Source organism: Hypomesus nipponensis, chromosome 4 (genome assembly GCF_054491055.1).
Source record: "Hypomesus nipponensis isolate SF chromosome 4, ASM5449105v1, whole genome shotgun sequence".
In the NCBI taxonomy this organism is placed as follows: Eukaryota; Metazoa; Chordata; class Actinopteri; order Osmeriformes; family Osmeridae; genus Hypomesus; species Hypomesus nipponensis.
The window spans coordinates 11,789,490-11,806,508 of NC_140364.1; the positions used below are offsets into that span (position 1 = coordinate 11,789,490).

The window sequence follows — 17,019 nt, forward strand, 5'->3', positions numbered from 1 at the left end:
AAAGAGATTATGCTAAGCTCCAGTTCAGTAGCAGTGTGCTTTAGATGTCCTGAGGTCAGTCTCTCAACTCAGGGAGTTATGAGTTGGGAGGACATGCTCCAATCTCTGTCTCTATCTCAGCGTCTGGGTTCCATGTCTGCCTTTGGCTGACCGTGTGTGTGTATGTGTGTACGTGTGTGTACTTGTGTGTATGTGTTGACATGCGTCTGCCTTAGTCTCTGCTGAGTTTTAAATCTGAATTAAATGTGTCAATCTGTTTGCCAAAATCCTCCTCAATGATTGAATCCTCAACATCCACATATATTTTATTGAAAATCCACAGGTGTTCAAATGTAAACATAAACACGCAGGAACGTACAAGAACACACACACACACACATACATACATTCACACACACACACACACAGACACACAGACACACACACACACACACAGACACACATACATACATTCACACACACTCGAACATGAGCACATAGAAAAAAGAGGCAGCGCATGGAACCAAACCAGAAGAAACCTCCAAAAGATCCAAAGATAAAAATGTGTTTCTCATGTTTGTTTGTTCTGTATTTATATCAGTAGTCCACTGTGGTCCAGCTGTGGTTCAGGTGTGGTTCAGGTGTGGTTCAGGTGTGGTTCAGGTGTGGTTCAGCTGGGGTTCAGGTGTGGTTCAGCTGGGGTTCAGCTGGGGTTCAGGTGTGCATCAGTACGGGGAGAAGAGCACAGGTGTGCGGGCTGACCGGATCGGCCCAGGGGGAGGGTGAAGCAGAGCCTGGGGCAGGGTCTGGGCCTGGAAGAGGGCGGGGTTAGGAGTAGAGGCGGGGCGCAGATGGAAGGGTGATAGCGTTGCCATGGCAGCAGCAGTAGCAAGAGAAAGATGCTGTTGTAAAAGACAGGAGGCCAGAGGCTTGCCCAGATCCTGTTCCTTCCTCAGAGCAAGACGCACCTAGACACACACACACACACACACCACACACACACACACACACACACACACACACACAGTAAATGAAGGATCTCCACAGAAGATTAAACACAGTCAACAAATAACCCATAAAAAGATCAATGATCATATAATAAACCAGCCTGAAACCTACAGACAGTGCTGGAAATAGAGGGTTGGTACTCACAGCCTGTACAGTCTGGCTGCGCTGGGTGGGACTGTAGGGGCTGAATTTTGGCTTGGCTGGTTTACCTGCAGCTCTGTCTTTATGCCTCCTACTGCTAATATGCTGGAGGAGGGAGGGAAGGAGGGAAAGAGACAGAGAGAGAAAGTAAAAGAAGGTAAAATAATTTGAGGAACAGATTCCAGTCTGGTTGAAGGTTGGACTGATTTAACCTTGAACAGGAAATTAAAAGTCGAATTGAAACCATTCAAAAGTCCCCTGGACTTGGATTACTAAAGGTATGCATATTCAAGATAGGGGTGGAATGAGAAAGGAATTTTGACTTTGAGCGACAGGCTTAAACAGATGGTTGAAACCCATCAGGCTCACAATAGCTGATGAACTGTTGAATATTCATAAGCATCTGGCCCAAGTTCAACTCTAAACAATTCACATTACAGTGACAGCTTCAACAAATTCACAACACCAAGAGGGATGCTATCAGCATTGTCAGTTGCTTAATATAACAGCCTGAGTGTTGGGTGTGCTTTATTTAGGCAACCTGTCAATTCCAGCATACATAGCACTTGACAGGTTGAGAATAGCAGTGTAACATCGAATGTTTCAAGTTGAATTGGGATTTCACTCGCATTTGAACCTAGGTAAAACATATATAAGACAGACACACTGTAGGCAAATCAGAAAAAGACTCTGACTTTGTCCCAGAAAGGTAATCAAGCGTTTGGCTAGCGGCCAGGTCACCTGTTTGAGCTGCGTTTCCGAGTTGACGTGCACGTCACAGATCTCACAGTGGAATGTTTTGTTCTGGAGGCCCGTCAGCGCCTCTGTGGGAGGGGCCATCTTGGCTTTGACTCCTGACCTGGGGAAGGACTTGATGGATCCGTCCCCACTTCTGGCCGCCAGCATGGTCTTGTGCTTTGTACCTGGAAAGGTCAAAAGGTCAGGGTCACTCAGGTCAAGTGAAGCAAAAGCACCAACACACCCACCCTCTGGGTGTGTCTCTCTCTTTTTCTCTCTTTTTCCCTCTCTCTCTCTCTCTCTCTCTTTGTCTTTCTGTCTCTCTCTCTCTTTCTCTTTCTGTCTTTCTCTCACACACACACACACACACACAAACACTCACCGCTGTTGTGAGCCTGAAGCTGAGACGCAGAGTTCACAGCGACTTTGCAGAGGGAACAATACAGAAGTCGCATCGCTTTCTCTTCCTCCGTCTCCTCATCCACCTCCCCTTCTGCCTCCTTGTCCATCTCCTTCTGTAAAGAGACTGGCTCAGCGGAGACCTCGGTGGTTCTGGGTGGCAGGCAACTCGGCGGTGCCGCCTCTGTGGCACAGGGTGGTGCCAGCTCAATTCCAGCTGCGCCATCTGCAAAGAGACAGAATCTAGTTTACCGTGTGAGTGTGTTTGTGTGTGTGTGTGTGTGTAGGTGTATGTGTGTGAGGGAGACATGGAGTGAAGAAGAGTGAGCGAGAGACACAGAGAGAGGAAGAGACAGAGTTTAGAGGGAGAGAAAGTGAGTAATTTATGAATGGGGTGAGAGTTTTTATTAGAGATTTTCAAGATTTCAAAGATTTTCACTGCAATACTGCAGTGGTTCTTCATGAATTCCACTATCACAAATCACTTATTTTCACCCACTCCCATCACAGCTGGAAGTATGTACTGCAGTAATACAGACAACAAAAAATTAATGAGCTTTAACCTCAAAAATACTTTTTTTCTCGTTGCCTCGACTGACTGATACTTCTGTATTCCCAGTAGAGTCCAACTCTTTTTCACGACTATATTTTCGTGCAATGTTTTATACAGAGAAGGTATGATTGTACAATATGTCTACCATATGTGCTGCATATTTCATGTTTTGGTTAACACTAATTGGAGAACATTAATTATTCTACTCTGTCTTGTTCACAGGCTCCAGAATTGCCCAAGCTTTCGCAAGGCAGATAAATTGTGCTTTGACGAGTCCTCTTCTTAGAACTGTTTAAACAAACTATCAGAGATTTAACCCAGTTGTCTTTGGCTGTGGATAATTTATGAGACTCATCTGGCAGTCTAATCTTTGGTAATAATCAAAAGATTTCCCCAGGGTCTTGCTTCTCAGTGGTTAAATGAAAGGCTTTACTTTGAGATGATTGCCGTCCATTATCAGAAGGGGTAACTAACTGGGAGAGCTTTTTCCCAGAGGGCGAAGGGCAGACTTAGGATTCATACCAGGGTAATATCGATAATTATCACTGCCTTGCTGAGAGGCTTTGTTTGTCATCCTTCAGTTGAACAGCCATACGACTGTTTGTTAAAGTAATCTTCAGAAGGTTCCCTACTGAGACCCACCCCCTCAAACTCATTCTCTCTTTGTCCTACTCCAAAGAATCCCTCTTTTGGGCTCCATCTCTCTCTTTCTCATTGCCTTTCTCTCTCTATCGAATCCAACTTGGACTCCAGGGTTTCCCGCAGAAAATGTGTTAGTCAGGTGGTAGGGTGAGATTTACTGATGGACCGGGGGGGGGAACGAAACGCTCTAGAGAAGGGAGACAGCCATTTGAATGAAAGGGAGAAAACTGGCAGAGAAAACTGTCGGAAACACGGCGAATATCACTAATTAATTTAAAAATAGAAACAAAACATAGTCAAGGCGGCAGGCGTGTTGTGAAGGCAGCCGCCTTAACTGCAAAGTGCGGCGGGAAACCCTGGACTCATCCCATGTGACACCACCCAGCTCTCCCCTTCTCTCTGAGGGATTCTGAAACACCACATACCCCTGTGCGCAAAAAAAGCACACATGCACTATCATCAAACACGCCCACGCATACGATTGTGTAAAGATAGCCAGTCACATGCTCTTATACTTTCTGCAGTAAAGTGTGTACTTTATAATAGGGAGGCCTACTTTGGATGACCTCCCACACAGTTCCAAACATACTGCCAGGGATTAAACACACACAGAACCTTTCAGTGCTGCCTTCTGTTTGATCTCTGGAGACCATTTGATGAAGGTAAATGCAGACACAGAGAGAGGTAAGAGGATAATGCATGACCTCACATCTCTCCATGTGATACTGGAGGGAGTCTACGGCTTGATCAAACATCAGAGAGTTAATGTCGTGACAGGGAAAATAAGTCTGGTTGAAAATGTAGAAGCCGAAATGATCAAAGATCCTGGCCCTTTTGTGTGAGTTTGATGTTAGCGCACATTTACACACTTACACACACTCACACTCACATTCACACACAGTTGTGTAACCTGTGTCTGTGTCGAGAGGCTGAAGTAGGGTTTCCTTGGAGACTGGATCTTTGCCTTTAGACTTGCAGTCAGGAGCATCTGTAATTTTGAGCTTTTTGGCATGTTTGGTTCCGCTGTAGTGGGATGAGGCTTGGCTCTGCAGAAGGGACAGGACCAGAACCAGTCAAACAGCCAGGAATGGCATTCACACTTACCAGACTATCAGAATCAACCTAGAAGCCAGAAACAAAGTAAAAATTCATGATGTATACAAGCAATGTAATACAAGTACTTGCCATGAATGGAAAACAGTTTGTTCTGAAGTACTTGCAAATAATGGAAATCCATTTGTTCCGAAGTACTTGCAAATAATGGTAATCAGTTTGTTCTGAAGTACTTGCAATTAATGGAAACCAGTTTGTTCTGAAGGGTTGAGACTCAACCCACCTCTGAGTTAAACTTCAGTCGACATACGCTACAGGAGCTAGGCGCCTTCCTCAGGGGCGTGGCCACTCGAAACCCTGGGCCAATGAGAGCTTTGTGGAGGTGGTCCATCTGAAACAACAAGGGTGAAAATGGGAAAGGGTTGAGAAATAAGAGTACAGATATCAGTAAATAATTTGTCCAGGACAAAAGAAGTCATGGTGAAGTGAATCATGAGATGTTAGGTTTAAACCAGAACAGGCAGTTAGAAAAAGCGCTGGGGGAGAGCAACGACTCAAAAAAAGTCCACCCCCTCACAGTGAGACCAGTTCCCGAGCTCCACCGCCTCACAGTGAGACCAGTTCCCCAGCTCCACCCCCTCACAGTGAGACCAGTTCCCCAGCTCCACCCCCTCACAGTGAGACCAGTTCCCCAGCTCCACCCCCTCACAGTGAGACCAGTTCCCCAGCTCCACCCTCTCACAGTGAGACCAGTTCCCCAGCTCCACCCCCTCACACCTACTTTCCTTAATCACAAAGTGTCTGGAAAGTCAAGGCAAACTTTTGGCCTGTAAAAATGCAAACGTCTCAGAGCACTCCCATCATAAGGTCAGGGTCGTCATCACTCATTTTGCAGAGGGGTGACAAAGGGTGAGCTGGCCCCCTGAGAAAGGATGCCTGTGGAAATTACAGGTTCTAAGCATTTGTGGGTTCACCCCAGCAAGGTCAAAGGTGAAACAATCTTGCTGGGCCCAGCCCATTTTACAAGAAGACCCCATTTCACGGCGCAGACAGGTGGTCTTTAGATGGGAAGATATAGCTTTCCCTAGATTGAAGCCATAGAACCTAGGTGTGAAGAATGGACACATTTTTTTTTCTTTTTCCGAGGTAAAAATGGCAGTTTAGCAAAGTCCCCAGCCTGAGTTATGTATTTTGTATTCCTGTGTTGTAATGTAACACAGAAACCACAACTAGGTGAGGACAAACTTGTGGACCTCTCACCTCAGTTTAGTACCTGGGAGCCTCTCTTTATGAGCGGATAGAAACAGGGTGGTAAAACTATACTCCTGTATCATTATCTCACTGCTGAGTGTGGAGAGTGTGTGGACGTTACCTGCAGTTGAGTTTAATAAGCGTGCACACTCAGTAAAACTGCACAGGTCTCTCTGAAGCAAAACAAAACTATTAGCTGCGCTGTAATGGAACTAGCTGTAAAAGAGCACTGGTTGGAGGGAAGGTGTGACTGCTATAGATGGCAAAGGGCACCTGGCCAAGACTGTGGAGGAAGGGTCAACTTTACTGTTGAGCTTTAGGTATGTGCCTAGCCCACGGGACTGGCATTGAAAGTGTGAGTGTGTGGTGCGTGTGTGTGTGTGTGTATGTGTCAGATATTTGACATTACCGGTGATGTTTTTTTCTTCTTCATTAGCTGTGTGACTCCAGTCATTCCATTTGACTAAACAGTGAATGTAGTGTTGAATAGGTTGGCATTGGCAAAACATTTGCATGATCGGTCCAGCCCTGATGTGCACATGCGTTTTGTTTTTGTGTTTGTGTTTGCGCGTGTGTTTGTGTAAAGTACATAATTGCAAGCATGTGTATCTGTGTGTGCGTGTATCTGTGTGTGTGTGTGTGTGTGTGTGTGTGGGTGTGTGTGTGTGTGGGTGTGTATCATTGATCTCTCATCCACACCGAGGGTCAGCTTCTGCGCACGTGTGTATGCCTCTTCCTCGTGTGTCTTTGCTCGCACTGATAGTGAACTTCAAACCTTCCACCCCACCCCCCCCACCACCACCACATCCTCCTCGAACCATCCAGCCCCCCAAACCCCTGACCCTGCCTCGCATTCCAGACCTCGCCCCCTCCCATCTGCTCCCCTCTGAACCCTCTTCTCCACGTGCTCCCTCTGTCTCTGCCCTCCTCTCTGTCTTTGTCTGATCAAAGTCACCTTCAGACCTCCCGGAGGACCCCCTGTCTTATCCATCACTCTCCGCGAGGCGCGCCAGCACCTGTGGCAATGTCATGTCTCTCTCACTCTGTCTCTCTCTTTATTGCCCTCCCCTACTGACAGTCTCCACTTTCCTCTGATTCTCTCTCTCTCTTTATCTGTCTCACACGCTCACACAGACACAGTCCCTTTTTCTGATGTTCCATACCACCTGCGGTCATGGTGTCATCGCTCTCCCCTTTCCACCTCTAACCTTCTCGCTCTATTTCTCTCTCGCACTCTCTCTCTTCAGTAATAAGAGAGTTGAGCCAAAGGATAAAACTCATTCTGTATGACTCCAGTTGGGACATATTAATTATTTTGGCGTGCATGTCTGTGCTGTCGTGAATCAGAGTTGCTCTGGGCCATTAGAGTTAGGTATGGTTGAATATACAGCCAAATGTAACAGACCAAAGGTTTATTTGGAGCAAGTTTAACCTCATGGTCATTTTGTCTGGTCGTCATCTGTTTTATGTACGAGCGCCACTATAATACGACAGATAGGACTAGGATGGTTGGTACCGATACACAATTCACAGGTTGTCAGCATATTTATTTGACACCTTTATCAGTTGTCACTTTTCTTTGCTTCCCCCCCCTCTCCCATTTCCTTCCTCAAAGAACACACCAAACATTGCTCAATTAGCCATCAATCCACCATTAGGTGCTCACACGCACGCACATTCCTGTAACCATAGCAACCCATATGTGGGCGCCAAACACACTGCCAGGCTTACACACTCATGGGCAAAGAGAGAGAGACAGAAAGAGAGAGAGAGGCCGAGGGAGAGAGAGAGACAGACAGAGAGGGTGAGAGAGAGACCACACAGGCAGGGTTAAGCTCATCTGGGTGCTCTTATGAAACCAAACCCCCACAGTTCAATACATCACTGCTGTTTGGAGAGGTAGAGTTCTCCATATCTACAGCTCTACTCTAATTAACATGCATCTATCATCACATCACCATGATAGAGAGAAAGACGCGAGAAAGAGACAGAAAGAGTGAGAAGACGAGAGGTGCCAGGGGGAAAGTGACAATTGAGTGAAGAAGTTAGAAGGCGATGTAGGAGAGGAGCACGTGAACGAGGGAGGGACAGGAGAAGGAGGGAGTTAAGCAGTGGTGAGCTGAAGGGAGAGAGAGATGTGTTTCTCTCTCTCTCTCTCTCTCTCTCTCTCTCTCTCTCTCTCTCTCTCTATCTATCTCTCTCTCGAAAGAGGGGTGAGATGGAGTGGGAGTGAACTGAGACCCTGACTAACCTCTCCTCTGTCTCCAGTCAGATGCCAAAGCTGGACCCTGACACAGAGGACGGTTACAGGGATAGGGCCGTGGAACACACACACACATGAACCTACAAGTGCATGTGCACACACACACAGTTTCCATCTCACATACATAAGAAGAAATGATGACCTAACAATGGTGGAGAGAGCCGAGAAAATATAAATGGCCCATTTTCCGCCAGAGGGGTATATTAGACCAGAAACGGTGCTGAGTGGCTTTCAGCCTCTCTCTCTGTCTCCTCAAGAGAACCACGTAAACATGAAAAGATAGTAGATGGTAACATTTTTTAAGAATGGAAATAGCAGGTTTGAGTTGGCTTCGGGCTATGAGGAAGCATCACTTCTTGTTGCGGAGTGTTGCGGAGAAGCATTTTACAGCACTATACAGGCTCCAGTCTTTGGTATAAGTTATTCTTGGATTTTGTGAAACTAGGCATCGCTGGTAACAAGCGTTGCACAAACACATTCATTTGTTTATACACTGAGCGACATGAGATGCATTTCTGCAAGACTGAAATGTAATCCCAGAGACAAGTCATGTCCTGCAGAAGTGCATCTCAGCTTAACATTGGGAGGTCAGTGTCCCTAAGGCACCGTAAAAATCCACTGGTTTTCTGAAAGAGAGTTATGTGTGCTGACAGTAGAGGACATGACAAATTGCCTAAGAGTCCCTGCCACTATAACTTAGAAACATACCAGTACTCCAACCCAGTCATCACACCACCCAACTGACAGATTGGTAGCTATAGTGATAGTGTTGATTGACACGACTTACCTCCGTAAAGACAGGGAACAAGCTAAATGGGAGGAGGGGCTTCATTTCCATGGAGTGCTGTGCCCTGCCTGCTGTAGAGTGGACCAATGAGGGCAGGGTGGCACTCTGGCACATGTTACCTAGGAGACAGAGAAATGGCGCACGTTGACAGTTTCAAGGAAGTTATCACTTTACTTAAATGTTTTGAAAAAAACTTGCAATGCAGGTTGTGCATCTCCCCTGAGCACACCACATGTCATCATTAACACTTCTAATCAAGAAAGCTTTTGATGGTACGTTCAAAGTTCAACGTGTGCTTTTAGCAGCACGCTAATCTCATATCAATACCAGTAGTACAATCAACACCTCAGATGACACACATGTGATAAGGGCTCACGTGCATTAACCAAATCAGGGCAACGTTTCATCTAAATGACAGATTGAGATAGGCTAGGATGAGTCCAGCAGTGGATCCAACTCACACCTAGTTATACAATAGGGCCATCAGCCCTGCGTGTGTGTGGTTTCGTTCCTGATTAAAGGAGGGCTTGTTTTGTTTCTGCATTTCTCCATGCTTGATTACAGTTTGATTTAGGACCAGCAGTACATGTAATCATAACAATCACAGCCCCAAACACACCCATCCGCTCAACCATTAGGGCTGATTACCCCCGTGTTTGTGAGTGTGCGTGTTTCGAGTGCCTTGTTTGTGTAAGATAACTGACCACTTGGCAAAGGATGTACTACATGTAATAAACGAAAGATAATTGCAGTTTGAGAATAACAATGAGCATACTCATAGCTTAGGCTACACAACCAATAGACAAAAGAAAACATAAGCTTCCACCGTTATCATTTCAGGAACCAAAAGGTGCAACTAAATTAGATTTCGATATGACATGCAATAGGGACGCCCAGACACAGATAGGCTACACAGACCGCACACACAACGGGGGCTCCGAGGATAACTTCTAGGTGTGGCTATGTCTCGCGATGAAGGAAGCAAAATACCATGCAGACACAACTGTTCATTTCAAACTTAACGTTAACATAGCTTGTATGTATATAAGACATGTACTTGCTCAGAAATGGTGCAAATGTATACATTAAATAACAAACAAATCTTCAAACACGAATAACGCACGTAATAGGCTTACTTAAATGTCATCCTACTGTCACCTTGGTCAAACATGAAACAAAGACTAATAAATAATAACTACATGTAACTACATAAAAAGTGGCTTCTACTCCCGAAAAGTGAATCAAACTACAACAACATCTTGGGCAACAGTTACGCTATAAATCCCACAAATTAACTGTCTTACTTACACTGGCATTAGGCTGTACCCACGCATAAGCAGCATCGTGACTGACTTAAGGCTAAAACATTAAACCTAGAAGAAAACTGCCACCGATGGAATCTGTAGCAACAAGCGCTGCCAGTGAAAGTATCAACGTACTCGTGCTTACTCTCAAACAAGTTATCCAATGAGAAGATCACACATTTAAATTAATAATCAGGCAAGTAAACATATTAATTTACCAAAATACATTGCTTTGTATTGACCTCGCCCAATATATCTTGTTCTTACGGTCTTGCGCTGCAGCTCTGATTCTCCTCTCCTCATCCAACGCACACGAGACCCTAGCCCTCTCTCCTCCGACTTCCTTTAACTGTTCTATCTCCACCTACTCCATCGGTCTCTCTCTCTCTCTCTCTCTCTCTCTCTCTCTCTCTCTCTCTCTCTCTCTCTCTCTCTCTCTCTCTCTCTCTCTCTCTCTCTCTCTCTCTCTCTCTCTCTCTCTCTCTCTCTCTCTCTCTCTCTCTCTCTCTCTCTCTCTCTCTCTCTCTCTCTCACATTGAGCACGAAACTGAGGACATTGGTTTCAATATCTGTAATGTAACTGTTGTGTGCATGTCTGTTTGTGCGTGCAAGTTCCTCTTTGGGACAGACCAATTAGAATTTAAATATTTTTTCTCATGCACATGCATTTTCTTATTTAATACAGGGGTTTAAGTGCAACAGATATGATATGAAGCAAATGACGATGTGAAGAATGGCCACAGATCAGGTGAGTTGGTTCCCAGTGACTGGACCAGCGATAAATCGCAGTCATTCCCTCCATCCTCTGTGTCTGCAAGTTTTCCAGGCTGTTAGCTTTGGAGGAGCCACTGTTGTTATCCATGTGTAAATCGTTTAACGATCTCAGTCAGTTTGTCTGCGAGCTGGTATTTTTAGACAGATCCCCTGCTCTCACTATTGGAGGAGGAAACCACATGGCAGGCATGACCAATGAAAAACATCACAGAACCACCAAAAAGTGAAGGTCGACGCACACACAGACACACTCGGACGCACACAAAGGCCTATGCATGCACCCACAACGTGCAAATGAGTTTTTGTGTTTTCAGTATTTCTGTCCTCCCGCCCATCACTCCTCAGTGTTTTGGGAGGTGACTAACAATGTGTTTTCTCTTATTGCGTGGCACCAGGGGATATTCTGACAGAATCACTGAGATTTCAGAGAACATTTGTCCCCCCAGTCCCTGCACACAGAAATGTGTTTTTCCTTGAACGTTGCAAATTAACCCTTTACCTGGTTTAAATAAAGCCAACCTAATTAAAAAGCTACTGAAACAGTTGTTTCTGACACGTTTGGGGTTTCAAGAAGAAGCCTATTTATAGGGAACACCTCCAGGTGGCATGGTCAATGAGTGGCTCTTTGTCAGACTCAGTGGAACAAAAGATAACTTGAGGAGAAAAATACACAGACGGAAAGACTGACTCGGGGCTCAAATGTTCCTTTTGTCACTCACTGTGATGCCAGACTTTTTGTGTTCTGCTGAGAAAGAGCAGAGCACTTGGGGGCTTGAACAGTTGAAAGATTTCCCTCGCCTCTGGACTGAGATTTGTCTCTCACTGGTAATGTGCTGTTGAGAATGTTGGTGCTAAGTCAGAGCCAGCCAGGATGCTCCCAGACCTTCAGCTTGGGAACATCAGATCTCTGGTTGGAATAAATTCACCAGCAGACCAGTGTGAGATTCGATTCATATGGTAGCCAATGGTAACGGAGCTAATGGATAGTCTGCACCTATAGCCGAACAGCAGGTTGAACCCTGGCTGAGATGCGAGGGTGTTAAATGCTTACTTGATGTTGGCTGTAGTTGGCCTTGTATATTTATCAGCTGGTGCTTTCCACCTGTCTGCATCTCTCTCACACACACAAACAGTGCAGGAGCCATGGCAACAGAGGGTTAGGTATGATAAGTGCAAAGACATAGTTTCTCCAATTGACTGTTATGGTTATTTATCAGTGTTAATTGCAAGAGAGCTGCATAGTCTGACCTCAGTTCAGTCTCTAAATGGGGTGAGACAATGTTGTTTGAATATTAGAGGCTTGTGTAAAAGTTAATAAGTAGTGTTGTTAGTCTTCGATCTCTTCTTCTCTCTCTCGCTCTCTCTCTCTCTCTCTCTCTCTCTCTCTCTCTCTCTCTCTCTCTCTCTCTCTCTCTCTCTCTCTCTCTCTCTCTCTCTCTCTCTCTCTCTCTCTCTCTCTCTCTCTCTCTCTCTCTCTCTCTCTCTCTCTCTCTCTCTCTCTCTCTCTCTCTCTCTCTCTCTCTCTCTCTCGCACAGACACATATGCAGAAATTCTTGCATGCACTTAAATACACACACATACACACAGACATTACATGCATCTTACACAGTAATCAACAAGGAACTGATAATGTGTGAACCAACTTAAGGGCCTCATGACAGCTTGTGGTCTGATCTTCCTGTTTCCTTTTATCTTACTGTTGTGAATGTAGCACACATTAATATTCAAATACTCGCTTTGAATATTAGATTTAATGCACTCGGTAATTGCCATGTGGTCAATAGGCTTCCACAAACTAGACATGCAATGACCACACTCACACAAACACACACACACACACACATATCGTCTATGTAACCCCACAGAGCTGATATCAGCTTTACTCAGCTCTGGAGGTATTTTCAGGACTAGAGGTTGTAACTGCCACTGAGGTTTACCGTTCCTTCTGATTGGTCGCCATAACAACATCACCATGGTGATTTGCATGTGATTAGGCTAGAATGTGTTTACATGAAGATGCCAGTAAAAAAAAAAACGTTTTCTCCAGCTAACACAGTATTACATTCAGATGGAATTCATTTAAACTACTCAAGCACAAACGCACACACAATACGGGCCAACCATATCCTCTACTATTGAGTGCTCTTATGGAGGATACAGGTGTACATGTCAACAGGAAAACATGAATAAATACGAACATGAAGACATCCGTTGTGATCTTCAGATCTCCCTGCACCCTCTGGCCCGTATGGTCCAGATGGGTAAACGGGGTAAGACTCCTGTTTCTGAGAAGCCTTCAGAGATGAAAGAAAGTTGACTGGTTTCCATTCACTTCTGTTTTACCTCAGCTTTACCCTACTCTGTGTGTGTAGTGTGTGTGGTGTGTGCATGTGTCTATGTATGTGGAGGTAAAGGGAACTGTGAAAAATGAGGGACTGTTATCTGTCTTGTCTGTGAGAAAGATGTGTGGAGACAGTCTGTGGTTAACACACATGGCCACTGTGTGTGTGTGTGTAACAGATATAGTAGAAAGATCGCCAGAGACTGAGAGAGCGAAGGGGGTGAGGGGAGTGTGCGGGTGGGTGGGGGTAGAGAGAGAGAGAGAGAGAGAGAGAGAGAGAGAGAGAGAGAAAGAGAGAGCTTACGTACTGGTGGATTCCATTAGAATCCCAGTGGGTCTAGAAGGGTTCCTTACGCTGCGGGGTCAAAGGTTAAGATGAACGGAGGGGTCGCCAGTAAAACCAGTCCAGGTGTGACGCGACGGACGTAAATCCGCAGAGGATCAGATGCTATAGGCGACCTCAGGCTGGGAGATATTCCGTTCCTGCTTGTGTTTAAGCCGCCTTGCCACTCCACTGTTAAGCATGTAGGAGTCCTGAGGTTTAGACACAGTTTTATGGGCTACACATGTCAAACGGTGATTGGGTAATGGCCACCATATGGCTGGTCTAAATCCTCACTTTTCCGACCATTCCAAGTTCACCCTCTCGACGGCAAGTGAGGGGTCAATTCTCGGTCGACGTATCTGGGAAGAATTGAAAGGGGGAACACATTGAGCAGTAGAGTAACAAATCTCACGTCGCCGGTGAGTTTTCCCCTCCAGCTTCTTGGTATTTTCATGATCTCTGTGAACATAACCCTCACCCTCCACTTCCACACAGATCAAAATTTACGGATTTCATGACCAACCTCTAAACCTGCACAGCTGGCTCAGTTCGCCCTGATTATTAAACCATATGCTTTTACTATCTCTATAAAATATAATAATTCACAGGAAATTATTAAACCTTTTTTGGCCCGTGCAGAGTTCCATATTTTATGTTCTTAGAAAAAATATCTATAAAACCTATGTGGTCATTTCACTGTGGCAAATTATCCTCTCCTGCAGAGCAATAACCAACTGAGACCCGCACACACACACGCGCACACCACTGGGTACCCTGCATGCACATCTGTGAGAGAGAGATAGAGCAATATCTGTCAAGAACGTCATTAACCACAAATAGTTAGGATTTGTAGTCCCCCAGCCAAACTGTACGAGGACCAATTAAAATCATGGTCCACAGATGATACACACACAGACTTCTACACGCACCACCACACACACACGGAGTGTGTGCACTCTCATGCTAAACTATACGTATTTCTCGTTACAAAAGTGACTCACAAAACAGGTGGAAAAAAATCTGGTTAGTCACTAATCCCAGGAACACAATTTTCAGGAGGATATAGCTTAGTAGGTAGAACACTTGACAGCAGATCAAGATGTTGCAGGTTTGAATCCCCCTGCATTGTATGTTTCTTTAGATAAAAGCATAGAGCTGAATTCTTAAATCCTTGCATCACCCGAGTCACTACGAATCAGCACTGCCATCTAGAGGACAACAGTGGCAATAAACTTCACACATACAACGCCAACTAAAATAGGCCAGCTTTATTGACAAAAACATTCAGACTCGAGTGGATGCATTTTCAGGACACTCATTCTCCACCTTTGCAGAATTATCAGTGTGGAGTAAAGTCTTAACACATATATATATATATATATATATATATATTTATATATAATTAAAAAAAAAAGTTTTTAACAGTATTCTTCAGAAAAGGTTGTGGATGGGTCAGAGGTTCTTACAGCAGGTCTTCCGCTCCGTCTGGGCCTCGCTGGCCGGGCCCGTCGGGCTGGACAGGGTCACGGCGCTGATGGACCCCCGGGTCACCTCGCGACTGGCCACCTTCTTGTGGATGGCTGGAACCACAGAGAGAGTTCGGATATCATACAGGCACCAAACATGACGACGACACAACATCATCTTGAATTTCAATGTCTTTAACACGTTGATTTCGGCCACGATGTGTACCCGAGAGCACGTCGTGGAAGGCTGTCTCAACATTGCTGGAGTCCAGAGCGGAGGTTTCCATGAACAACACGTTCTTCTTCTCTGCACGGGAAGACAGAGAGACAGGTGTTAGATGCTGTTCGATCAACTCACACTGACACTCAGAGAGCCAAGTCAAACCTCAGTACACAACCAGGGTCAGATCACACAAGCATCGCTGGATGTTGTGAGCCACCTGCAAAGTCCTTGGCCTCTTCCGTGGGCACGGTCCTCTGGGTCTCCAGGTCTGTCTTGTTGCCCACCAGCATGACCACAATGTGGGGGTCCGCGTGGTCGTACAGCTCCTTCAGCCAGCGCTCCACGCTCTCGTAGGTCAGATGCTTGGTGATGTCGTAGACCAGCAGAGCTCCTACTGCCCCCCGGTAATATCTGGGCAGATAAGCAGAGGAGCGGGGTGAAATTTGATACTGTCTCCCAAACGAGGCAGGTGATTACTTAGGGTGTGGAGGGAGGTTAGAAGGAGTTGTTTGTTCAAGAGGTGGAGGGAGGGTAATTATTTGGGGAGTGGAGGAAGGAGAGTATTGGGGGGGGGGGGGAGGGTAAAAGGAGATTATTATTCCAGGGGTGGAGGGAGGTGGCTATTTGGGGGATGGAGGGAGGGTGGAGAGAGGTGTGTTGGTGCACCCACGCAGAGGTGATGGCTCTGTAGCGTTCCAGCCCGGCCGTGTCCCAGATCTGAGCCTTGATGGTGAAAGTGTCCAGCTGGACGGTGCGCGTGCTAAACTCCACACCGATGGTGGTGCGGCTGTCGTGGTTGAACTCATTCTTGGTGAAACGGGACAGCAGGTTGCTTTTCCCCACACCGGATTCTCCTATTAAAACCACTATGGGTTTTATGGGATAGTAATGGAGTTAACTTCATGCCATTTATAAAACAAAAAAAAGCACCAAATTCTTCACAGAGATGGGACTTGTTGTAATGTAAATCACAATTTCCTTGGTGGAATATTCTGTAAATGTCAACAGGTGTGCAGCTCACTCAACCTAGAACTTGATGACATCAGATCTCACTTAACGGCATGAGTACCTCCAGATGACACTTTGTTGGAATGTTTGGAATGAAAAGGCAAGACTCGCTCGTCCTGATAAGACACTACACCACTTCAACTACATACATTTGACTGTGTAACAGAGGAAAATGCAAGCATTTGAAATGCAGTTGAAATCAACCAGGCTTATGTTCTTCAAAGTCAACGGGATAAATAAAGTTCTCTACAATGGCAGCCATCTGTCACTTCCTGGTTCCCCCTGCCTTTCCCTGCTCTCATTACACTGCACTTGTAGTTCCTCGTTCCACATGACAGCACTAAAGGATCAAACTGCCCTTTGCGCCCAACTGATGTGGAATATAAAACCCCACCAGAGGCTGTGTTTACCTAGGAAAGACAAACAGACCACTAACCTTTGAAGACAAAGTTGTACGCCTCGTCAGAGCCCATGCTGTACAGCTGAGCTCCAGTAGAATCCTACTCCCACCTGTTCAAATCGATACCTCGGGGCTGATCACACCATGGGACAGGAGAGACAGGGACAAGAGAGGGTAGGAGACACCAGCCACAGGGAAGCTTCTCCTTTTCGACAAAAAGAAGGCGAAAACGGAGGAGTGAGACTGAGACACGAAACAGGTTCGCCTGAACCAACCCTCTTCTTCCTTTATTTGTGGATAGAGGGAGGCTGCACCTGACCATGGACAGTCAGACACACGGAGACGCGCTGCCTGACGATCCCT

At 45.8% G+C, this 17,019-nt stretch overlaps 2 protein-coding genes across 6 annotated transcripts; both read right to left on the reverse strand.

The window, feature by feature from the left end:
* Positions 1–272: 272 nt before the first annotated feature.
* LOC146295614 (zinc finger protein 385D-like) lies at positions 273–10,453 on the reverse strand. Of its 5 annotated transcripts, none has more exons than XM_084695399.1 (8): positions 10,361–10,453; positions 8,815–8,933; positions 4,797–4,904; positions 4,350–4,506; positions 2,249–2,491; positions 1,870–2,051; positions 1,132–1,233; positions 273–947 (listed from the first exon to the last, which is right to left on the reverse strand). In XM_084695399.1, the coding sequence occupies exons 1-8, from the start codon at positions 10,419–10,421 to the stop codon at positions 705–707; spliced, it is 1,215 nt and encodes a 404-aa protein (XP_084551525.1). In that variant the 5' UTR covers positions 10,422–10,453; the 3' UTR covers positions 273–704. The 5 variants fall into 5 exon arrangements, with proteins under 5 accessions (XP_084551525.1, XP_084551528.1, XP_084551524.1 ...); XM_084695402.1 differs by having other exon boundaries at positions 10,386–10,449; XM_084695398.1 differs by having other exon boundaries at positions 4,371–4,506; positions 10,337–10,447.
* Positions 10,454–14,812: 4,359 nt separating this feature from the next.
* Positions 14,813–16,880, reverse strand: LOC146295615 (ras-related protein Rab-25-like). The gene is made up of 5 exons (XM_084696592.1): positions 16,693–16,880; positions 15,919–16,114; positions 15,466–15,659; positions 15,252–15,332; positions 14,813–15,139 (listed from the first exon to the last, which is right to left on the reverse strand). Exons 1-5 carry the CDS (start codon positions 16,727–16,729, stop codon positions 15,012–15,014), a joined length of 636 nt encoding a protein of 211 aa, XP_084552718.1. The 5' UTR covers positions 16,730–16,880; the 3' UTR covers positions 14,813–15,011.
* Between the last annotated feature and the right edge of the window lie 139 nt (positions 16,881–17,019).